Source organism: Drosophila gunungcola, unplaced genomic scaffold, assembly GCF_025200985.1.
Source record: "Drosophila gunungcola strain Sukarami unplaced genomic scaffold, Dgunungcola_SK_2 000001F, whole genome shotgun sequence".
Lineage (NCBI taxonomy): Eukaryota > Metazoa > Arthropoda > Insecta > Diptera > Drosophilidae > Drosophila > Drosophila gunungcola.
This window is the reverse complement of record NW_026453197.1, coordinates 15,320,720-15,346,243: the sequence shown is the minus strand read 5'-3', so window position 1 is coordinate 15,346,243 and position 25,524 is coordinate 15,320,720. Positions and strand designations below refer to the sequence as shown.

Below are 25,524 nucleotides of genomic sequence, written 5' to 3'. Positions count from 1 at the left end.
ATATATAAGTGTGCAGATACAACAAATGGCGTCGCTACTTTTTTAATCACAGCCGGCGACGCAGTTTTCAGTTTCACTTTTCCATTTCCAAAGTGTCTCACGTGGGTCCCCCCAACCAGCCCTTCTATCCTTGATGTCCTTTTTTTCGCTTTTTTTTTGTCATTCTATGGGGGCCAACTGGCAGCTGGCAAGTCCAACGCACAAAAGCTGACAAACAATGCTCACTTTTCTGTTGGACTTCTCCCTTAGCTTTCTGCGCTGGTTCTATTAACCTTCGCTACGCGGATGAAAAAGAGATTTAAGGTTAACAATTCTCGTGTTTTTTTCTATCTTGGACCACTTAATATTAGCCGAAACTAGGGCAGTGCAGAGGTTGGTAAATATAAATAGAAATATAGATATGGTTAGTTGGCGAAGGCAAAAGCTTAAGTGCTTTAAACCATTTCACTCATGGCTTGGATAGATGTCTTACACTTAAGTAAAAAAGTAAAGAACATAAATTTAAAAGCTCAAAGAAATTAATTTATGAATGACGATACTTTGTATTAAGAACAGAATTGATGAATTTAATATTCAGCATTTTTTTTTTAACAGTTGCTTAATATTAATCGGTCTAAAGAGTGAATAAAATTACTCAAACATTATAGAAATATGTGGAAATTACTGTTTGATTAAGCCATGTTCTTTTTTAACTTTTATGGTTTAAAGAACTTATGATTTGATATGATATGATAGGGGGTACCACAGAAATCTCCAGGGCTTTGTAATAATTTTTATAATTGCCAAAAGTATGCAATGAAAAATAGGAAATGTCCTTTATAATAAATCCCTTGAACGTCCAGTTTGAAAATATATTTTATAATATATGTACATTTGTTAGGTTTCCTAATTCTTTCGATTAAGTCCGGTATCAATTTGGCAGCACTGGCTGTGACCGCATATAGATTTCATAGACCTGACACCCTTATTGGCAAAAACTTGCCTCGGCTGTCATAATTTGTGAAATTTTAGTGCTCATTCGAGGATTTGTCTGCTAATCTATAATTAAAATTATTGTCGTATCATTCAGGAGCTGGAAACTTTCGTGCGACCAAAACTTTTGCCCGCAGAGTAAGAGGATGGGGGATGGCTGATGGGGAAGGAGGGCTTAGGTGCTGAGAGAGGCTTAGCCATGAAATGCTCTAACATGCTGCCAGTTAAACTGTCCATAGCAAACGAACTCCCGACCCAGCCAGCTTAACCCGAACTGATTCGGAGGCAGCTACGTGCCTGTGCATTTGAGCAGCAGATGTCACCCGGCCTGGGCCTAAAGTTTTTGGGGCCACCCAAGCAACTTAGATAATTTAACTGGGCCACGGAAGGGAGCACCTGACTTCCTTGGACGCTTTTTTGGGGGAGGGGGGTTTACCTACGTGAGATAATGCAAATTTATGGCTGGCAATTAGCGAGTCGCGAATCGCAGCCGAAGCTGGGCAATAATTCACGGTCGCCCTCAACTTTGACTAGTCCGCGGGCCTAATTGCAGTTGCCGACGTGAGAAATCTCGACTAGAAGTGAAGCTGGATATCTTCCCATTTCGATCCGTTTCGGGAGACAATGACAAACCAAAATCCAGTTAGCGAAAACCAGAAAACCATTAATTATCTTAGGCAGCGCCCCGCATATGTGAAACGCGATTGGGGGTTGTGGGCTGTGGGCAACTGGCGACTACTAAAGAAAATACAGATATACGCCGCCAAAAGATACAGATACGGGCTGACTGTCAGTGGCAAGTGGCACATGCCGTCTATCTGTTATCCAACAGCTACACTTTGCACACCCAGAACAACAACAGCCAGCACACTAACACTGCAAACAAAAAACAGTCGTGCCGTATCTGTATCTGTAAATGTATCTGTGAGATACTCACACACACAGACTCGAGAAAAAGGCATCAGTTGCAATCTGACTTCAATTCAATTATTTTAGATTAGAATGTGACTGTGTCACACACACTTTTGTCTCTATGTCAGCTGTCATTCATCCGTTCATATGCTCCATAAAGGCAGCCCGCGGGGCGGAGGAGCTGGAGCGTTTTGCGGCACAGGATACGTGTCCTATACGCCGCCTGTTCCTGCATTGACAGTTGCCCATACATATATAAATGGCCACATATATGCTTGTACACTTCGCATATATACACACTGTGATATGGGCTTTCGGGCTCCCTGTGAATGTGCTCAACAAAACATTGTCCCAGAGATCCCGACTCGAAACGAGCGTGACAAAAGTAATAAATGTGCGACTGCCGCAAGCCCAATGACGTCAGGCTTCCTGGGCCCTAGAACATCTTCAAGTGCCTCAAACATTTATGTGTTTCATCCTGCCAAATTGAAATTGCGCTCTGCCAAAGCGGAGGAAGCTTGCCAATGAGTGACCTTTTAAACGCTTGGGGATCATATTTCAATTGGGGTAATTGATTGACCGATTTGTGTGAACAGTTAATTATAAAAGCATCGTATGCATACTGTTTTTAAAATTTCATGTGATAATATTAAAATGCCTGGGGTAATCAAATAATTGTTCGGAATAGATTTCCCATATTTCTGAATATGGGAAATGTTTTCTCAAAGTACAAGCGGATGACTTTGGGTTGAACCTCTATTTTGTATGGTTTTTTCTAAATTTCAATAAGAAGGTTTTGTTCCTAAACAAAACTAAATTGTCACATAAATTATATTCAAAAATCTTACCTGCTGGGAACCTCTTTGATTTTTCCTTAGAATAAACGTGATCTAACAAGTTAGGCAGGTAAGACCCTAGGAAGGCAGGTAACAAAAAGGATCAGTTAAGGAAATTAAGGTGGAAAAAATCTAAGAAGCAAACATTTTTTTCAACCTTAAGAGGCCAATGCATATGTAAAAAATGCCATGGCATAAACTGATTATTATTTGCTATTAGTTTAAAGGAAGTCGTGAAGTAAAAATACATCAATGTAAACCATTTAGTTCCGCTCTTTGTGAGTCATATCGGTCGCTATTCTCAATGGAAAACAATTGCATCTTTATAGTATGTTGTTTTCAGCCTTATCACTGTCTTTATGCGGGCAACTTATGAAGCGGGCATTATGATAATAAAATAACAGAAAAGGGACTTGCATAGAGAGGGGTACTGCGACAAAGAGAGGGAGGTTCAAAGTCAAACCGAGGGTGACCTTTGCCTCAGATATGCTGCAACCCTCTGGGATAAGGGCACTGAAAAAATTTTTTTTAACTGTATACCTACAATTTTATAATTACAAATACAAGCTTGTTTTATTTCCAAAACTTATGTTTTATAAAGACTTATTCGTAAATTTGTTAATTATATATACAATATATATATATCAATAATATGGGAGATGTGGTAGTTAATTTAAGGATACATCTTAAAGTTTAATTTATGAATTAAAATGTTAATAATCAACAAATATTCAAATGCAATAATCTTTTGGGGATAAGCAATTAACTATCCACAACTATTTGGCACATACTGTCTACTTGGTACAGATAGTTACACTTTATTTTGGTCAGTGTAGAGAGCGATTTTATCTAGCTGCGGATGTTATTGTGTCCTATCTGCTGGCCTGCCTGCTCTGCCTGCCGATCCTCCCCGCTTTCTGCTGCCTGAGTGGCCGGCTTAGCTCTCGACTGCGCTTCTTGTTCTGGGAAAACTCAGTTCTGTACCGACTGTAGTTAAGAACGGACAAGCATAATCTCTCGCGGAAATATGAAGTTCATCTGGGCCCTGACATTGCTGCTAGGTTCCGCTGCAGTGACCGCTCAGCGGGATAACTTCTGCGAACGCAACGAAACAATTCGCACCCAAGTGCCGGTCACAAAAACGCGGACCATCGTGAAGAGCCAGCCCAAGTGGAAGGTGTGGAAGAAGAGCGAGAAGTACACCGAGACCTACGACGCGGAGGAGGAGCGAGTGACCCATCGGCTGATTAGGGAGTGCTGCCCTGGCTACTTGCAGGTGGAATCGGGCCTTTGTGAGCCCGTCTGCAGTCGCGGTTGCCCAGCCCATGCCAGTTGTGCCGCCCCTGATCGCTGCGAATGCATTTCCGGCTACGTTTCGGCCAGGAACCATCTGGATGGCAGTCACTACTGTGAGCCCATCTGCCAGACCCTTTGCCCACCCGGAGCCCAGTGCGTGGCGCCCAATACCTGCGCCTGTCGCGATGGTTTCACCCAACTCCAGCCAGCTGGCGATGGCGTGAGTGGCGACTGTGCCCCCGTTTGCCAGGTGGGCGATGGCTGTTCCCATGGCAAGTGCATCGACGTAGACCGCTGCTCCTGCAACGCCGGCTATCGATGGGACAAGGCCGAGGAGCGTTGCGTCGAGCTGAGTGCTGAGTTGACATCCGATGAGCTGGACACCACCGAGGAGAGCGCCGAGTCCCTGGCCACCAGTTCAACGGCCGCCTTCACCGCCACCGAGTGCCCCGAGGACTACGTCCTCTTCCGCGGTGAATGCCGCGAGAAGCAGTTCAACAGCAATGAGGCGGGCTGCCTTAAGTCCGGCTGTGGTCCGCATCAAACATGCCTGGAATCGGGCACATGTCACTGCTCGGATGGCTTTGTCCCAGAGGAGAGTATGGAATACGGTGGAGTACTCAGCTGTAAGCGCAGCCTCTTCGACCAAATACTTGGCCTGAACGAGGCCACCGACGACGAGGACGAGCTGAATCCCTGGACCATTCCCATCATTGGTGTTGCCAGCGGAGCACTGTTCGTCCTTCTGATAGTGGGACTCCTGGGCGGAAAACGGTATCGTCAGGAGCGTGCCACATTGGCTAACAAGGAGATGGAGTGCCAGTACTCGCAGAAGACCGTCGATGTGGACGAGTGGGTGCCGTGAAGGGTCAAGTTCACCCTGGCTTTGGGCTGTGTTAGATCAACTTTGATTGTTAGTTTTAAACCATTTTTATTTGAGAATAAAGCATATCGACTTAATACAAATTTCATTAATAAAAACCGTTAGCCACTAAAATAAAGTTATTTGGAATTTTCCCATTAAGACCCACTTTAAGTTTACTAAAATCAGGTTTTATTTATCGTTGTTTTTCGATTAAGCTATGTTTACCAAAGCTGAAAATAATAATAGTAAATGTAGAGAAAAACAATACGTTAATCATCCAATTTCCATTTAAGTAGAAAGTAATTTCTTTCTTTAAACCTTGCTATCAGCTCAGGACTCCCAATTCATTTACACAAGTAGATAAGAAATTGTTAAAGGGATAAATCAATGCCTTAATCCAACATTTTCTAAACAAAGAACAGATAAGAAATTGTTCTCCGTAAGGTTATCGCTATGCCGAAAAAATTATAGATAGTTTTAAGGTCTTTAGTATTAATTCCTAACCTCTGCTGATAAATTTAAACCGTTTATTACCCATTCCACTCCATTATGGCTCGCTTACGGATTGTGAGTCCCTTAGCAGTAATATGGACTCATATGCTGATGACTGGCATATGTAAATAAAATATTCATAAACATTCGAGGCAAGAGGTACTCAGCGCACCAGCAAACAAACCAACTTGAAAATGGCTAAAAATACTCAGACAAATGAACAAGGAGATTATTATGGTGTCAGCTCCAAATAGGTGGATGGAGTATTTAATTAGGTTATATTTAATTAAGTTGTTCTTGGCATTTTGTATTGTAACAAACCAACTTTTTTCTCAAAAGTTTGCGCTGATTTTTAGAAAACGTTGCCAAAATCTAAATTTAATAAGAACAAATTTCTCGAAAATAGAAAGTTCTTGGATGCTATTTCTACTTTTTTAAACATTGAACAATCTTTGATACTATTTTGTCCTATTTTGTGTCTTATATATTTCAATGCTGCTTTATTGTTGTAGTCAAAGTATTATGTTTGTGTGCCGTATTTGTATGTTAGCCTTTGCAAAGTGTATATGGCAACGGACAAAGATCTTTTTAACCATAATCGCTGCACATTTATATGTGTTTGTCGCACAATGGCAGGGAGCAGAGAGCTTTAAGGTAAACAGGGAGCACAGAGCCGGGCAAGAGTGGAGAAAGTCCGCCGCAGAGAAAGTGCGAGCGAAGAGCGAGCCGAGTGCGTGAGAGCGTATAAACGTTGTCAGCGTGCAAAATTCTAAGAAAAAGGACGAAATCTTGCAAGAGGAGGTGGCCCAAACCAATGGCTACCCCCTCGCATACTTAAAGCTTCTTTAATTTTTATGTTGTTTTCTTCTCTCTTTGTCGGTGCGTTGAGTGTGTATTTGTATCTGTATCTGTGTTTATGTTTGTATTTGTATCTGTATCTGTGAGTTTGTTTCAGCCATTCTCTTTGATTGCTTTTGCGAGTGTGTGTGTGTGTGTGCATGTGTATGTTGGGGTAACCTTTGCTGGTGAATATTTTTACGTGGGAAGTCGCCCAAGGACATGGCCTGGCTCAACTCAACTTGACTCGACTGGACTCGCCCGCCTTTGCCTCTGCCTCTGCCTTCAAAATTGCCTTTGCCTTATCTTCCGCCAGCTCCTCATTTTTTACACATTTCTCCCTCATTTTTCGCACAGTTTGCTCTTTCGCTGGTTAGTTATTTATTTATTATTTGTTTCTGGCAAAAATTGTTTTAGCTTTACTAGTAAAAAGCGTTGTTAAACAGTTGCGCTAAAACCTTGAAAAACTAACAAACTGAAAGCAAACTTTTAAAACGCATAAACGAATTATAAAAATAGTTACCTCAAAGATTTCGTGCTAATGGCGGACAATTTTTAGATTTTAGTCGAGCATTTTTATGGTTCGTTTGCCAGCGAAAAGGATTGTGGAAACTGGGAAAGGGTTCATACAGGAAGACTAAGCGAAAAAGTTATTACAATTAAAACTTAAGCCTTGGGAGCAAAATAAGAGCTTGAATTTTACTATAGCTAAAATAAGAGTTTTCTTTCGTGAGCCTTTAATATATAGTGCATTCAATTTTAATCAATTGTGGTTTTCTGTATGATAAAAAATAAATAACAAATGCTTCTAAAGAATAAAGAGTTATGTGAAATTAAACATTGGAATTTAAAAAGAAAAAATATTTTTTTCTTAAGTTATATAAAAGTATATAGCTACGTTATATATATGTTTTAGCTAACTTAATGTTTGTTCTCAGAAAAATTTGTGTAAATGTTAATTACACTTTTTTTAAATTTATTTATTAATAGAATTTTAAAGAAATACATAACCAAGCCAAAGTTCAACAGGGATTACTTGGATTAGTTAAGAATGGTAGTTGATGTTGAGCATTTATACGTTATTATCCTAGCAATATGCTTAAAAAATTTTGTTGTTGTAATATGAAAAGATGTTATTTGTTTTTAAGATAAGTGAAATGCCAATTTATTGTTCTTTGGAATGCATTTATTGCTATGACTTTCTTTATTGACAGCTTCACTTTACATGGCTGAAGATATGAAGTAGATTCAACAACCAGAGCCCTTACTCTTTTCCCTTCGCATCCTAGCGGGGGCCCTGCAAATTATTCAGTGTGTACTTGTTGATGCAGCGCTCGAATAACTCTTACCACCCCCGATCCCAGTCCCAGTCCCCATCCCCATCCCCATCCCCATCCCCATTCCAATCCCTTTTGCATCCCAGTACCACCCCCTTTCGCTCTGCAGCCTCTGCAAAAATGCATTGTCGGAAAGTAGGTCGCTGCAGTTAGCTCGGATGCCACCGCTGTTGCTGTTGCAGCTGATGTTGCTGTTGCTGCTGCTGCCGTTGCTGTTGCTGCACGGGAAAACGCAAACAGCAGCCATCAAATATTAACCACTAGTTGATCCTATGCAATTTATGTGTGCGAATGTGTACCCCTGCCACGCCCACCGGCTGCCCAATTAGGTGGGGGAAAAGTATGCGAAAGTTGGCTGAATTTTAGGACTAGCTACTTTATGGTTGAAAGCTTTAGGGCGGCAAATTCAGTTGGGGGGACGGATGAAATAAAAAGGGATGCAGGGGCGTGGCGCATGCAACTTTAGCTTGCCACTTTTACCGTCACGCCCAGTTTAACGGCAGCAGCAAAAACACTGTTGACCTATTTTTCTCGGCGGTACGCAGACTTTGAAATTATTTACAGCACCGTGGAGAGACAGAGAGGCAGAGAGAGATGGAGAGACCCGTTTAGAAAGAGAAGGGTAGACTGCGTCGACGAAGATGAGTGCATGTGAGTGACGAGAAGGGCTCTGTTTCAATAATCACAAAACGTTGCCCCCTCCACTGCATTCTGCGATTTAAGCTGCTTCACAATTTTTGCAAGCCATGTTTTCAGGCTGCTTATTGTCAAGTCGTGACAAGGCCACGTTTTTACCAACAACATTTGTGGACGCTGCAATTAGAGAAACCAGCACTCGCTTTTCCAATCCACAACTTGAAGTACGTTAATAAGTTTCGCATTTCAAAAAAAAACTGCCAAGTTCCAAAGAGAAATTTCCATAAACTCTGCACTGAATATTTGTGAGTGTCTGACTTTTATGAACTGAGGCTAAAGAAAATGTTGTATGCACCTGCTCACACACAAATTTAGATTTGCCTGTACATTCGTATTTTTATGATAAAATATTCGTGCGCTCTTAGCTGACCTAAAAAATCGTTAAATGTTTGAAAAAGCATTTTTTACCCAGCTCCTTTTAGCCACCACGCAGCGCTCGCAACCGTGCCCCCTCCCTTTTTTTCTACACTTTTATTTTATTTTATTTTAGTTTTACCTTTTAGAAAGCAAAGTGCCCAGCCCGCAAAGCATTTAACTTAATGCACATGGTTCACTTGTGCCTTGTATAGTTGTGTGTTATATAAACTACAGAGATGCGGTTTTTTGCGTGTAAAATAGAATTTTATAGACTCTAGATCTGGGACTGAAAGTGTTGAGTTCGCACCACGTCACCAAGTTTTTCTCATAACGATAACTGGATAGTGGAATTTATTTCATGGTAAAACTTAGACCATTATTAGGCTGTATATGTTTGTTAAATCCTACCCAAGTGAATCGATTACCTTAAACTATATCATTGGGATTGTAGATTATAATTGCGTAATATAACAAAAATACCTAAAAAAAGCCTTTAAGTTTATTTAGTTTTACATTTTATTCGACAAATAAAATATTACAAAGGAGTTTTTAAAGTACAGAAAATTGTTGGGGCTGTTGATATTTTAAGATCTGTTACTGTTAGTTAAGATATACATCTGTGTAAGCAAACGATCTTCCCCATGTATACAAATAAAAATATTTATGCTGAGCTATAGATTTCTTAGAAGCTACAAATAAAGTACATGGGTTGACTTAGGCCAACCCAACTGCGCTTCAAATAACTCAACTGTGCGTAAAGGCCAAAGCAGAGTTTCATCAGAGGGGCATGTAAATGTTGATGCCGAAACGGACGGCGTGGAGAGGGGATTGGGGGTGAGGTCAAGGGGTCGGTGGGGTGGCAGTCGAGCCCACTTCTTCACTGGCTTCGTAGCCCGCCTGCTTATTGGAGCAAAAATTAATTGAAAATGTTGGTCAATTGCCTCGCTGGCAGCCCCATTGAAGGTAAGGGGCTGTTCGGGGGGAGTCGTGTCTACGGTACGCAATCTGCTGTAACTTCAGCGCTGAAATACCGCCTGTGGGTGTGCAGACTATAATCATCGCCGGACTGCAGCCAGGGTATTAGTAATTATTATTTACTCTCCCCGGTAAAGCAGATATTGCTGCAACCAAGCACCCGCAATTCATCGCCATTTTCCTGCAACTATTTTAAACGCCGCAACATTAATTAGTTTTAATGGAGTTTCAGTTCGTTCAAGGCAAAAGGCTGAGGAATATCAGATAAAATAGAGCAACACACAAAGGGCCACATTTAAAATGCACTTAAGCCGTGCAAGGTTCGATCAGAGCACAAAAGCCGAACTGGATAAGTATTTTTTGTGCTTTACACAATTTGTTGGGTTAAACGGAATGCATAAATTGTATTACAAAAATTCATTGGAAAAGGAATATGCCGGCGAAACCGAAACAGTATTAACAGTATGATTACTTTTTAATGTGTTTTTTCGAAAGTAATATATTTTTCCGTACTGACAAACTTATTAATTTCTTAATGAGTTGGAAGTGAAGACTGGCATGATATATATATGGTAATTGTAAACACACAATCCCTTTAAAAATACAAATTTTTTTATTCGAGCAAAGAGTTTTTTATAGTCAATAAGGTATTTCCCTCTCCCAAAAATAAGAGCAAAAACTATACAATTCAAATAGGTAAACACGTAATAAAATACTTCGGCACACAATCAACCTTTTATAATTGTAATAGCCCCAAATTGATGTTGTTTTGGATTGGATGTCGTTTTTCCATTTTCCCAGCCTCTCACCGTTGCAAAAGAACATTAATAACATGCAATACAGCCAAGTTGTCATTGAAATTCCATCTAAATGCATTTATTGCTCACAACTGCCACCGCAATAAAAATCAAAATGAAATTGCGTGCAGTTTTCCATGGGCTCCTCTGCTGCTCTCTACTTTCCCAACCCCCTTCTCCCTCGCTTTTCCTAGATTTTTTTCTATTTTTCAGCTGGCACGAGGCTAACATTAAAATGTCTATGCGTGCCTAAAAGATGGCAACAACTTTTTGGGGGACCGGCGGAAATATGAAGGAACTTCCAGCAGCATCCAGGGCTAAAATTTAGCAAAAGCGAGCTTTTACCCACCCACACTTTGCCACGCACTTTCTCCACACTCAAAGAGAGAGTTTCCCAGCCGAAGAGAGCGAGAAAGGCTCTCTTTAACGGAGAAAGTAGTAGTGGTTGAGGAGGGAGAATAGAACAGCCAACGCTTAATTTGATTTTGAAGCCAAACCACCCTGTATACGCTCTTTAAGTGTTTGTTTATGCGTGGCCAAGTAGGACAAGGAAACTGAAACTGAAACTAAAACCGATGATAAGGCCAAGGAAGTCAGCCAGCACATCTGCCTAATAAAATTCATTTAAAAAAGCCAAGGCAACGTGGTTGCTGCTGCTGCTGCTGCTTTTGCTGTTGTGTTGTGACATTAATTTTTACTTAATTTATTTTTGCGCCGTCGCAAAAGCAGCAACCCCCCACCATTATGGGTATTTCAATGGTTTTCGGTTTTCGCTTTTGCGTTCGTTTTTCGTTGCCAACAAACCTCCACAAACACACACACCCAAACAGATTTATATGGATTTATGTGTATATATATTTATTTAGCAGGACCTGGACCTCCTTACCATCCCCAACCCCCCATCCAGCATCTTCCAGCTCATTTGCCGCTTCGACGACAAAATTTCAGTTTTCAGTACGTTAATGTGCAGTGCGATAGGATGTGATGGGGCGGTGTTAGGGGCTTGGACCGGGGTGTGTTAGCTTTAAGTGCCAAGTGAGGTGGTGTTGGTGTCAGCTCATTGGAAATATGGGTCAAGTTGTTGCCGTCTACGCTAAAAACTGAGTTGGCATGCCAGCTGCAGTCGACGACGACGTCGACGGCATCCGCCTGGCAATAATTGCCACAGCACATTTGGGGTTAATCCTATAGGGTTAATCCGGCGAATATACATACAGACATGTATGGGAATGCCTTTCCTCTCTTTGTTCCGCCCAAGTTAATCGCCCCCAAAATGATTCCTATTTATTGTTGCAGTTACTTTGAATTTATATTGTTTGGTATAAGCAGAGTACTCTTAAATAAACGTGTGTTTATCGAGGGGGAGTATTAGATCTCAAGGGGGAGGCTTCTGCATACAACAATGAATATGTGAAAGCCCTGGGGGCAGCTTTTGTAATTCGCTTGTATATTTTAATTCAATTAACAAGTTTGCTTTTATTCGGTTTGTTTGTTAAAATACTTTATACATAATTAAACTAACGTCAAAATAATAAGATTAACATGTACATTTTTACAACGTAGGTTGCACTAATCAATTTGGCAAATGCTTTATAAGAACGAATTTAACAATATCATTATAACTTAAAACTATTTCCAATATTTTCTCTGTGTTTGGGAAAAAAAACCCTTGACCCTTACCGTTAACTTCCTAAATTAGCATTTTTTGCTTAAATATTCCCCATTGAAAAACAAAAGGTGTTTGAAAGAAGGGAACAATTGGTAAACCCTTTTGTTGTTGTATTTGTGCTATCGAATGGACTATTAAGGTTTGTATTAGCCATATTTTATGTGATTTCGGTTAGGGCCAACGCCATTTGGACTTACAGCAACACTAATTTGGTAAATCACGTTCTGCCCAAGTGGTGGTCATTCGAAACAGTGGAAAGGGGTGGAAAAAGACCACTTCCTGTTCGGTTTGTTTGGCAGTGTGTGTCCGTGAACTCAGTGTGTATCTACGAAAATCGGATTCTTGGCCATAATGGGCATGTAATTTATTTTTGGTCCTGGACATTCTATATTTGGTCTTATGGGCCATGTTAAATGCCAAGCTGTGCTGTTGTTAACGCAGTTTCCCAAGGCTGGGGGTGGAAAAGTGGGAGGTAGACAGGCAGGCCCGCACCTTTTGTTGTGCTTTTCTTTTATTTTATTGTTAAAAAATCGCTTGCTTTATGATATTTTGCTCGCCTTTTCATGTGTTTGCCTTGTCTGTGCGTCGGATTGTGTTGGTCAGCTTTTTGTTTGTTTGTTTTTTATGATTTTTAGTTTCGCCTGAGATTCGTTGGTGCGTTGAAAGGGTTTGGAAACCCCAAGTCATCTCATCCCAGCGGTAATGTGTCAGAGAAAAGGGGTGCGTTGTCATACAGTCTGGCCCATTAAATAGGCCATATTTTTTGGTCATAAGCAGACGCTTAAATCGCATAGTTTATGCCAGCCTTCGGTTTTGTTCGAAAACTTTTGCCCAATGAGTTGGAAGCATACGGTTTCGAGAATGGGCTTCCATTCAGTCCATCTCTTTAGGGTGCAAAACTAAAATGGCATTTTTCTGTAAGTTTAGGAATAACATATTTTACTCTCATTTTTGGTTTCCCATTTCTGGTTCTATTTATTTTCGCTCAGCCTTTTCATAGAGATATTTCATCTTGGCCCCCTTTTCAGCCCGTTCAAGTCTACCATTCCAATTCAATTTCCTTTCAGAGCAGGAAAACTTAGAGTGATGAATTGCATTCCCAGCCTCATTGCCAGCTTGTGCTTATAGTTCAATTCTAGCCTCAAGTCTATTGAACTCTGACTTCGGTCAATGAAAATGTTGTTGCTACTACCGATGATGATTTTAGTGATGATAATGATGATGATGGCATGGCCAGCATCTTCTCTTTGCTGTGTAAGTGCAGATAAATTATTTTTTGAATGGCAGGCAAGGGAAATATTTTACATTCTGGGCGGACAGGACCAAGCTGGGCGTGGTGCTCGCAGTTCGAACTCTTTTGCATGCCATGCAGATATATAGTATATATGTGTATGCCCGTAGGTATCTCCCGACAAGCTCGTGAATATTTCTGGTTCTCGTTGTCAATGTGCTGCTTGTCTGGTCCTTGTTTGTTTGTTGGCCATGTTCGGTCCTGCCTTCGGCTGATCATACCCTCTTTGGGCCCTCTCCACGCCTTTGCAACCATTGTTGTTTGCATATTTGCATTAAAAACGGCAAACACTTTTAACCAAACACATGTAAAGTGGTGTTGTCTCTCTGTCTCTTTCAATGTGTCGCCTGTCGACAAATATAACCGAACATAAATCATCCGTAGCAGTAGCATAAATAATAAATACACACACTCTTGCCCTCTAACGGCGATGTGTGGGCTTTCGAAGGATGTGTTTAAATTGTTTCTGCATTTTGAACTTTAAAATTCTGTTGAAGTTTGCTTTTAATTTTATTTATGCTTTACTTTGGAAGACAGCCTAACATATATTTTGGGTAAGCAAAAATGTTTAAAAGCTTTAAATTGTAAAACAAATTTAATAACAGACTCCGAAAATTCCTTAGTCTAGTTTACACTAAATTCTTGTCACAACTTAAAATCAATTTCTCCTTATCCTTCCGTAAATTCGCGTAGTTTGTCATCAACTTTTCCCAAAAAAAATTAATAAATATAACTGGAAATCCACTTTTAAAAATATTAATTTTCCAGCATTGCGAAACTGTCGCCAACTCTGAAACAACAAGAATAACAGTTGCCAAGGAAAAGTCTGGTCGCAACATGGCTAAGAACATTCAGCACATAATTCTTTTTCCAAGCCGCAAAATAAAAACTGTCCAGAGAAAAGAGTGAGGCCGGGGCAAAGCACAGAAAAATAAACAATTTCCACTTTTTGCCCAGCGAATTCATAATTCATTGAGCCAGCTGTGTGAGTGGGGGAATTGTGGCGAGTGCCGAATGGCGAATGGCGACCACTCCAAGGCGTTGGCTATCATTTACACCATGCAGTTTGCCCTTTTCCATCTCTAGCCGAGTTTCGGCCCTGCCCCTCGATCATCATGCAAAAACCATTTTTTTCTCTGCGCGCTGAAAATTAATTTGCTCACGCGCCAAACGGAAAAGTCTCTGGAGTCCGAAAAAATGGTTTCATCTGCAATGCGACGCCAACAGTTGCCATTTTTAGCCCACCACACACCCTTTCCACGCCACTCCACTCCATTGGTCAGGATTCGAGACTGAGCTGGTCGTTCATTTTATGCGACGACCATCGCATAAATTTCATAAAATTTCATACATCAATACCGGCTGGTTGAAGTGGGGCCCAATGCGAGAAAATGGCAGAAAATTTCCTGCGGTCTGGCACTTCAGCTGATTAGACGACCGTAGAACTCTTCGAATATATTTCAGAGCGATTGCAATAAAAGCGATACCTTTTCGGTGAAGCGGCCACGGGTCGTAGGCGCAATATTTGCCACTGGGCAGACGGCCAAGAAATAAAGTGCTGCCCGTATTTGGTTGTGGCAGCAAAAGCCCCTGCACCTGCGATCGCACAACTAAATATTTGAGTGGCATCGCCGTTGTTGTGACGCCCCAAGCCAAGTGACCCATAAAGTGGCACCACAACTTGCCGCCAACTGTTGCAACTCCGCTCCACCTTCACCGCAGGCAGCGGTCCCCTGTCTCCGCGTCATCGTTTTATGCCCACCATTTGGACGCCTTCCTTCCGGACAGGTTCAATTGCATGTTTAAACGTTGTTTTGAGTGCTCACAGCGGGATATTTGGGCAAAAAGATTTTTGAGGCTGCCGGAAAGTGTTATTTTCCGTAAACGATTTTATTTCTTGCCTATTGTGCGGTTTTTTTATTAAATAAAACCTAACTACAACTAACCAGGAGCATGTGCCAAATTTTAGTTAGCCATGTTTACAAATGCTATATTTTCTCTTTTTTAATTGCTATATTTATAAGTCATTTTGCGATCAAGCTAATATTTACAAAAATTTTAATTGCCTGTCCTTAGTTAAAATTATTTTAAGTCCAAATCGGTTTAAGTTTCACAGTATTGAAAATAAATCAGTTCATTCTTTTGTTGATAATGACTTCAGGGTTCCAGCCATTAGATAATATTAGTATTTCTATTTGCAATAGAAGCAAATAAAAAAGATATAAAATGTCAAATTAAAAAGCCTTTTTCAGCATGGCAATTTAACTAAGTTTTCCGGAGAGGATACTATTCCATGCAAATATTTTGAGCTGGCAATCAGTGTGAAACAGTGTCTTGATGTGTGTGTCGTTGACAGCGTTTTAGATGCAAAAAAAAAAGCATTTCCTATTACATGTCAGTGCGGAAAAATCTCCCTCAATTCGTACCATACGAAAAACTATTCCTATGTTATTCAATTCAAATCCCACTGACATTTGCAAAACTGAACTTTGACAGAAGCAAACTAGCCGGGGGGAATGAAATATACGTAGGCGGCGAGACTGTTTGTTGACGTTTCTTTTCTATGCATTTATTGTTTTTCCCTCCGGCATCCTGAAACTTTTTTTTTTTGAGAGCTGCCAAAAACGTTCGGCATTTTGAAAGAAAAATATCCAATTGACATTCGGGTTCCAACCACTCGGTTTATGACTGAGGTCAGACCAAAATAATTGCGTGGTCCAAGTTTGGTTGTCCTTTTCTTATTCAAAAACTTTCGGATGTAAGCTGAACGATATGTAACAACTTGTGGCATAAATATGCATAAGCTCACAAGTCCGTTTCCAGCCAATTCAGATCTGATCTGCTGGAGCTCTGCTTAACAGGACGTGCCGTAAATGTGCCGCACATGTCCGTCAACGTCAGGATGGTAGGCTCTCCATCCCGTTCCCTTGCAAATGGCTTTCCGTTTGGCAGTTGCATTTTGCATCCTACGGCTGCTTCAATTCCTGCTCGGCCATTTGCCAGGATATGCGGACTCTTGTGTGTTTATCGTTTTGCATACGCATTATTTATTAAGAATGCCAGTGAGAGTCCTGCCAAGAGTCCTGCAGGTCTGAAAATCAGTGCAACTTAGTACTCGTACTTGGCATTAAGTAGGCCTTTCGCCATACAGGATCTTCTGCCACATCCTGACACTGCTGGCAGCTGCACAATTTCCTAAGAGCGACTAGCATGCAAAATGATTAGGGCTTATTGTTTTAGCAAAACTAATTAGTTTGAGTAATTGAAACTCAAGAGCTGTTCGCATTCCATCGAAATGTGTGCATATTGTAGTTTCCTTTGTGGTCAACTGCGAGTTCGAAGGCTATGGCCTGGGGTTATTGGATGGGTCAACGGGTCGGTGTCGGGTTCTGGGGCATTTGCTAAGCAGTTTGATATAGACAAATTGAAATGGCATACGCCAAAGGGTAAATTCTTAATGCAAACAGCTCAGAATGGAACAATAACGCTGATTGAGATTGCTTGGCTAATGTCGATTGACTTTAGATTACCAGTTCTATTAGTATTGCAATCAAATCAGTGTTCAGACGGTTCAGCATAAATTAAGTAGCCAAATATTGCAACTAAATAAGATAATGGGCAATCTTAGCATTATATTTGCATGCAACTGAAATGTTATCTAGACAATTTATATATTTTAATATACATTAACTTGTATATATTATTAAACATAAATTTGTATATTTTTCATTACAGCCGCCATTTTTGCATACACAGAAAAGAAAGAAGTCAAGTAAATCAATAGTAACCAAATGCTACAAAGCACTGCCATATACAACTGCAACGGATTGCATTGTGAGAACTAATTGAATAGCTCAACATTTATAGAAAAACAACACGAGAGTATAGAGTCATAATAATAATAGCAACTACAGAATAGAACAACTATACAAGCTCGGAGACCACGAACAAATGAGAGAGAAAACGCAAAACAGGAACATAAACAGCAAATTAAGAACTTGTAAAATCTCCCAGTTTCTCCTAATGAATGAAGCCGAAAAACGGGAAAGGAAGTTGATATATAAACTTTTATTGTAGGAAATAACTCATAAAAAGAATAGGAAAACGCTCTTCGGGTTGTAAAGAAAATAAGAAGACATAATAATGTTGCAAACAATAAAACATATACTTGCCATATTGATATAAAAGGAGAACGTTGAAAGGCGGTGAAAATTTCATAAGATTAGTAGGTATTAAGGAAAGCCCTGGCACACAACACAAAAGGAAATAAGGGAACTAAACCCCCTCAAAAAAGAAGGAACAATGAAAGCTGCAGCAGCTGGATAAGGCCGAAAAAATCACAAAATTAAATTATAGTAATCTAGTAGGAAGCAGACAACATATCCGCTGGAAACAACCAACACCGAAAGAGACTATGAAAAATGCACAACTGAAACTGACTGAAGTTGACGATGATGAGCTGTGGCTGGCAGTAAGATTAGCGCACTGCACCACCAGCAGCAGCAGCAGCAGCAGCAGCAGTTGCAGCAGCAGCAACACCAATAGCAACCCGAGCAACAGCAACAGCAGCAACAACAAGAGGCTTAGCCAGCAACTCACCCAACTGCAACCAAGGAGCTTAAGTACAAAACACCACAGCAACATTGCAAACAAGCAGCACAATAGCCAAGAACAGAAGCCAGCACCAAAAGCGGAATATGTAGCCACCCACGTGAGCAGCAATGACCAGCAGCAACAGCTAGACAGCAGCAACATGTTGTCGCCAAAGTCAGCCGCAGCAATAGCATTTGCTGGCGGCGATCAAGCAACAACCCAACAACCAACAAACATAAGACTGTGTGCACGCAAGAAACAAAGATTGCGTCGCCGACGAAAAAGAAAACCAGCAGCCCCAAGCGAAGCAGAAGCAGCAACAGCAACAGCAGCAGCAGCAGCAGCATCAGCAGCCACATTAATAGCAGCAACAACTAGCAATAGCAACAGCATAAGCACCAGCAATCTGCATCCGATAGCCACCTACATGCAATGTCGCACCAACGACAACGACACCAGCAGTCCGAAATCAAGTCATGACCTGTACCCGGCCACCTTCGTGAGAATGTTGCAGGTGTTGCTGGTATCGCTGCAACAGTGGCAACTTCACGTGCAACAGCGAGCGGTACTTCTGGTCAGAGGGATCGCGATCAGCACCACCACCTTCATTTCCTATTTAGGCAGCTTTGCGGCGCAGCTGAGGAGCAGATGCCATCACAGCAGCAGTTCCAGTAACCACAGCAGCAGCAGCAGCACGCAAATAATCAACGGACTTAATAAGCACTCATGGATATTTTTATTGATATATTTGAATTTATCTGCTAAAGGTAAGTGCCATATTCAGTTTATCTCAAGTGTTTGAGTGCAGCATCAGCAACAGCTATTGCAAGCAACAGTTGCCGCACATCGCATTGTTCGGCAGTGGCAGTAGCAACAGCAGCAGCAGCAGCAACATAATGCACGCCGGCAACATATTGTCACTTTGACACATAAAACCACTCACGTGGGGGATATTTTGTGGGCTTGCGTTGTCGTTGTCGATGTCGTCCTGCTGCCCCCCCCCCGTTTATGTTATTGTTGTTTGCCAGCTGTGACATTTACGGCAGCCTCAAGTGAGGCAACAACAGCCATCTCAGACCGGTCTAAGCCACTTGAAAGCGTCTGCGCCTAAGGTTATTTTATTTTTCTTTTCCTCCGTCGCCCCACTTGAGAAGTCCCTAGTCCTTGTTCGTGGCTAACGCGTGGCAGGCCGCAGTTGAGGCCCTTCAAAGGCCATGCTGCATAAACGTTGTTGGGCCAGATGCACCTGAACGAGCCCTATTGAAGGATAAAGCATTTAATGAACATAATTGAGAAGCTTCCCCTTTGTACCTTTAATTGGCAGTTCCTCAAACTAAAACGATATTACTTTGGGATCCCCCGTTAGGGAACGAAGTTTTCGGTTAATTAAACTAAATTCCTTGCTTTTGTTGACCCACATTTTTGGCTTAAAAACTATTTGCCAAAAACTATTTGCCAAAAACTAAGCAAAGTCATGTCGAACAATGTGTGGCTGGTGCTGTGCCGAAAAGTTGCAATGCCATAAATACTTTCAACAAGCATTTGCTGGCCAAAAATTTCCCATCTCAAGTGGTTGCGGCAAAGAAGGTTTGGAAAATCTTTTTGAATGGTATATATATATTTTTTTTTTGTTGCCCCACTGCGCTGCACTAAAAGCTTAAAAATTCTTTGTCACGGCAACAATATTTTCAACGAGACAAGGACCAAGTTTGGTTAGCAGCTAAAATGCCTGCCATTCCATTAGTGGCATACAAAAAAAAAAACACCTGAAGATGGTGGCGAGGAGATGGCTTGACTGCCACTTACACATATTGGGGTTATTAATGGCTGCCCATATGGGCTGGGGGAGCAAAAGGCAGGAGCACAGGATGCCAAGTGTTGCCAATGTTTCAGGCTGGCGCAGGGTAAAATCGCATTCGCGTGTCGCGGTTAGCATGCCAGGCCATGGAAGCGTAAATAAGTACACACGTTGTACGGTGGTGCAAGTGGTTAAACACCAACTTAGTTTTTCTTCATTAATTTTAGTAATTTTCAAAATTAAATACATCTTAAATTAGGGGTACTTAAGTAAGAGTATTTAATATCAAGTCGTTTCTTACGAACCGTAGTCTTGATATATCAATGATATGTTTTGAAAGCAAATATATTAATTTCGCTAAAACTGAAACTTGATTTGATTTTCTGACTTATGACAATAAAAATCCCATATATTAAGGGTTTTTATTTTTGTAACTTACAGTGAAGTAAGAATTAGATTATCAAGCCCCAGTTAATTTTGAAAAATGTTTATTTTTGACATAATACATTTTTTGCGAAAATTGGCAATGACTTCAAAATTTAAGTGTTGTATGGCAATATTATTGTAGCATGCCATGAGAAGTTTTTATCAATTTTCCCAGGATTTTAGGCAAATAAAGCAAAAATAGATTTGATATTCAGACGTTTGGCAATACAATTTGTACTTAGCAATAATAAGACGCGCTGCACAAAGAACCTTAACTGCTGATTTTAGAAAAAATGATTTTTTTCCGGCACTTCTTGAATGGGATGGACACCATGGTATTTTGCAAAATTTGGCCATAACTAAAAATGTTCATCTGTGAATGCCAATCGATTGACACATTTATTACGATTTTATTACCTTTTGATCAGTATTTTCCACAGTCCAATTGCTGTATTCATAAATTTTAGCAACGTTTGGGCGATGGGGCAACTTGTGTGTCTGCAGTCGAAGTCGTTTTTTGTGTCTGTCCTGTCGCTTCGGCTTTGAGTTCATGATTCATGCAACTCCAAAGGCAGCAGCAGTAGCAGTGGCAGCAACAGCAGCAGCAGTTTCAACAACAATTGCCGTTGTCCATATGCGTGTGCATGTTTATGATTTTATGGCAGCACTTCCGTTTCCGCCCGAGCCATATTGTACAGCCCCTCCTTTCCCCGTTCCCCTTTCCCCTTTCTTCTTTCGCCTTTCTGCGGCCTTTCTCCTGGCTGCCATCGCTAATCAGATTTAAACTTTACACAACGTCAACGTTGCTTACACCAGCTGTAAGTGTGTGTGCGGTTGTTACTGTATTCATGAGTGTGTCGAGTATGCGCTTGCCCTATGACATCGTTCATACGCCCCGTTGGCCAGCCAAGTGCCCTCCCCATTTTCCCTGGTTATGTCCTGTAAGTATGACATTTATTGCTACGGAAAGGCTTTTGGCATGCTTCAAGACTTCAAGACTCTTCGCATCTGACAGCCCCCCGTTGTTTCATTTCTCGCTTTTGGCGCTTACATGAGATGATAGAATTAATTTATATATTTTGGCAAGGACACTTTTTCCTATGCTTACATTTAAGTATTCAATTAAAATTAAATTTACTCCCAAAAAACTGTTTTAGCTATTATGTCAGTTAAGACAATATTATACATTGTTATATTCTATCTGTGAAAGAAATTTTTGTGCGTTTACAGATTATGTTTACCCACAACGGCAGGCAATATTCAGGAATTTTTCCAAAATGTCAACTCCTCAGCGGTTCTATCAATCTATACGATAAATGTCACAAATTCCCTTCCATCATTAGCTAAAGGGTTGTTACAAGAAAGAAAAACACAATGTCATGCCTGGCATTTGCATTATGGAGCCCATCGAGGCATCGCCCACATGAGGCTGAGACAGATGACGGGCCCGGGCCCATAAGCCAAGCACAGATAATCTCCTGCCCGTCCCAATCCAGTATGGATCAAATGTGAAGCAAAAGTGAGGAGGGGGAGACTCAGAAATGCTGGCTGGAAAAAAATCAATCATTAAATGTGATAGCATTCATAATTTTCGATAGTGGACACAAGGCATTTTGATCGATGGGCAAAAAGTAGGAACATATGAAATTGACAGAAGTATTTAAAGCTTATTTACTTTATTGTTTCCAAATCTGTATGCAAAATAACTTTAAATCCACTAGAAAATGAAATAAGATATTCAAGTAAATGTAGAAAATTTAGAACAACTTGTACATTACCTTTGAGGGAAACACAATATTTTCTGTGCATTCTTCTTTTCTAAGTAGCGCTGATTTGTCTCTTTCCCCATTTTTGTCCCCTCCAAAGCTGTCTATCGATTTGTTTCCATTTTTAGGGCTACTCTTGTCTCAGGTTACTCTATCTGCCTCATCCGTGCCACTTAAAAAAGAAACAGGAAAAAGGAAAACAAGAAAGTCATAAGCAATTAAATGCTTTCCCAGCTCCCAAGCCCCATCCAATTAAGGGCAACTCTGTGTGTGTGTGTGTGTGTGTGTGTGTGTGTTGGGTGGTTTGCTAGGGATTCCAAAGGGGCGGTTAGTGCTGGAATTTTTATTGCATAAATTAAGCTTTGAATGGTTAAGCGTCACCTTGGCGCTATTAAAATGCTCGCTTCTGAGCTCTCTCGTTTCCCAAAGCCGGGCAGCCACCTCCGCAAAAGCCCGCCCCTTTTCCCTTCCTTCCCCGCAGCCATTAGCAGGTGCGACGTCGGGGGACTGCTGTACAGTGTTCACCCTTCTGAGCAGACAGCCATCAAGCTTCATCACTTTCGTCGCTACCCCGATTTCTTCGGGTCCGCTCTCATCCCATCTTGTATCAGTTTTAGGAGCTTAAGTGGTTTGGCGCCCCGTCAGTTTTCATTTTGCTTTCAATTTTTAATATCGGCGGACAGCGCGAGTCGAAATATTTCTTCCATCTTTCTGCTCTTACTTGAGGTCCTTTAATAATGGCACAGAAAAATAACAATTTAAAAAATGTATTTAAGTTTTGGTTTATTGCCAGTGAATATTAAAAAAATAAAATAAAGTATGCCAAATTTGATTTTGATTTCTAAACATTTATTAAACATTGGATATTATTCAATCAACCCATTGACAAAAAAAAAGAATGATTTAAAACTATCCTGGGCTTGAAATTTATTATACTAAAGAGTATTTCTTTATTGCCTATACGAACAGCGAACTTCTTATTTTTCGCTGTTATTTGGTTTTTTGGAAGCATTGGCCATTTTGCTGTCGTTATTATGGCTGTGTGTTGCGGCGTGTGTTTCGTAGGCAGCTGCATTTTCTAAACAATTTTGTTGCTTTTTATTTGGCACATTAAATTGGCCAGCTCGAGTGTGCCCCACGCCCGTAGTCCTTGCTACCCAAAGTCCTTGCAGCTGTTGCCGCACTTCTTCTCTGTCTCCACCCTTCCCTGTCTGGCCAACGACTTGGTTTGGCTTTGTGAAATAGCAATTACTTTTTCATGCTTCACTGCAATAAAATTGCAATTTTATGCGGCCTGCCGACGGACAATAACAAAAACAACAAACGAAGCATCAACAAAATAAAGGAAAATAACGAAACGGAAGTGCAGCCATTGAAAAGGCATTTCGAAATGGCCGCAGCCTGTTGGAAAAATAGAGAAAGAGACAAGAAAGCCAAATTTAAAGATGACTTGACTTCGCGAAAAGTTAACGACTCTAAAATGGAATGTTAATGACTCCTTATACGTTTTGTTCGGGTTACTAATTACCGAACTTGGCTTTACTTTAGTTTGAAGACAACAAAATATGTTGTGTTTTAAGTTTGTCATGAATTGGCTCGTGAAAAGTTTTCCATTGAGTTTAAATTATTTTTTCATTAACATTTCTTCTTAAGCGTACAATTTTGGTTGTTGTTTGGTTTGTTAATGTAACTAACAAACTCTCCAATAACTATTTCCTACAAAAATGACAAGACATCTTTTAAAAATTATGTCTTACAAAAAAGCTCACTACAATATTTCGGAAAAATTATTTTACACTTTCTCGAAAGAAAATGAACAGTAATGTCCAATTAGGCTTCCTGCTTACTCTTTGAAGCTGCAGGAAAAACTCGTTGTTTTACATTATATATATCTTACTTTTTGGTTATTTTTTCTCTGATTATGATGGTTAGACAACAAAAGCAAATAAAAACAAAAGTCTGTGCTCGTGATGTCGCAGTCAAAAGTCGGTAAAGTCGACAAAGTCGCCTTTGTGTCCGGTCACAATAGCCGGCCGATACTCAGGATCGCTGGCAGCTCTCATATTTGTTTTATTATCACATTCATTTTGACACTTCATCAGACGTTGGCCTCTTTTTTTGTTGTCGTGCTGTTTGTGTCTCTTCTGAGCCACTGCTGCGCTCCTGTTGCTTTGTTCTAGGCCCACTCCTCGACGACTCGGCTGGTGTCAATGCTTTGCCTTAAGGGCCTGACTAGGTGCCCTGTCCACCGAAACAACCCCCCACCCCCAACCCCACACTCATTGTTGGCCCGGGCCCGTGCTCGTTAGCTGCAGTTTTTCCTCCATCTGGCCTCTCTCGGCTTTTTTCTTGGCCCGCAGGCTCGTCATTTTGTTTTAATATTAAATGAACAAGGAAGAGCGCGTGAAAAGCAAATGAAATATGCAAAAACGGCAGAGAAAGTGCCAGGGCTAGAGAAAGCCAGATGGAACCTGGCTAAAGACAAATTAAAACTAAAAAATGCATGTGCATAATTTCTAAACGCTGTTCATTTTGTATGCAAATCTTTTGGGTTAAGCGGGCTAAGCTTTGCTAAAAGTGAAAACTTTTCTACGTACAACAGATTGCGACTTTTTCGCTGCTGCACAAAAAACAAATGCACATACAAGCAATGAGGTGGAATAATTCGAGAATTTAATTACCGTCGACCTCTTCAAAAGCAGGGCAAATGCTGCATTGCACATCAATCTGGGATTAATTCAATCTTCAAAAACCTCATCCATGGCAATTTCGCTGATTATTTCTCCCTTTGCCAGATGAACTGCAGTCTCAACAGCTCAACTCGATAAATCCGTAACTTATTGGTACTTAATGTCTGATTATAGTGCTTCCCTAGCGCTGGGAAAAAAATGGGAAAAACTTAAGAAATTATCAAATGGAGAGGCAAAGAGCAGGCGAGCAACTTGGAATCCTCCTTCGACTTCATCTAGTTTCTTTTGTAGTTTCTTCTGCTGCCCACATTCATGCATAAATAATTCTACGATAACGATGCGAATATGTCCGTCCCACCATTTGTGTGAGTGTGGGCGAGGCAATCTATTATCGCTGGGGAAAAAACGTAACAAGAAAATTTGTATGTGAAAAAGTTTTGCTCAATAAAAGTTTCCTTTTGTTATTCGCCTGCCAGAGAACAATGGTCGCTCTCCACACACATACACACACAAAACACACAGTTCTCGGCTGAGAAAGACATATGTGTTGGCAAAACGAGGAACAAAAACTTTTCTCCCACCGCCTTCCTCCTTCCTCCAACCCTTCGAACTCCTTTCTCTGTTGCCTTTCCAATCCGACGCCGGCTGCAAAGCCCGCATACACATCCGCAGAAGCACAAGTCCAAGAGCCAAGCAAAACCAAATTGCAGAAACCAAAAACTTGCAAACTTTTGCATATCAATTAATTTTAGTTTTTGTCTTCCAACCCCCCGTTACCAAACCTATTTGCCGAATTATTGATGTTGATTTGCGGCGCTCCTGCGAAATGGCAAAAAGTTGCTGCAGTCCTTTTTCCTTAACCCACACTCGTAATCGAGATTCCCAAGTAAGTTGTATGCACTAATTCGAATTTTATCTA

At 40.8% G+C, this 25,524-nt stretch overlaps 2 protein-coding genes across 6 annotated transcripts in view; both read left to right on the top strand.

Annotated features, from left to right (window-relative positions):
• The window catches only part of LOC128263283 (neuronal acetylcholine receptor subunit alpha-7), a 54,948-nt gene that overhangs the window by 3,927 nt on the left and 25,497 nt on the right, over positions 1–25,524 (top strand). For all 5 annotated transcript variants that reach the window (XM_052998236.1, XM_052998235.1, XM_052998239.1 and 2 more), the window contains exon 3: positions 17,068–18,692. In XM_052998236.1, coding sequence (XP_052854196.1) covers positions 17,747–18,692 — 946 coding nt within the window. In that variant the 5' untranslated portion in view covers positions 17,068–17,746. The remainder of the gene's footprint in view (positions 1–17,067; positions 18,693–25,524) is intronic.
• LOC128263284 (epidermal growth factor-like protein) lies at positions 3,689–4,982 on the top strand. Its single transcript, XM_052998242.1, has one exon. It carries the CDS (start codon positions 3,748–3,750, stop codon positions 4,879–4,881), a length of 1,134 nt encoding a protein of 377 aa, XP_052854202.1. The 5' UTR covers positions 3,689–3,747; the 3' UTR covers positions 4,882–4,982.

Coding starts and splice junctions, on each gene's coding strand:
- LOC128263284 (XM_052998242.1), top strand. CDS start 3,748: ATGAAGTTCATCTGGGCCCTGACATTGCTGCTAGGTTCCGCTGCAGTG.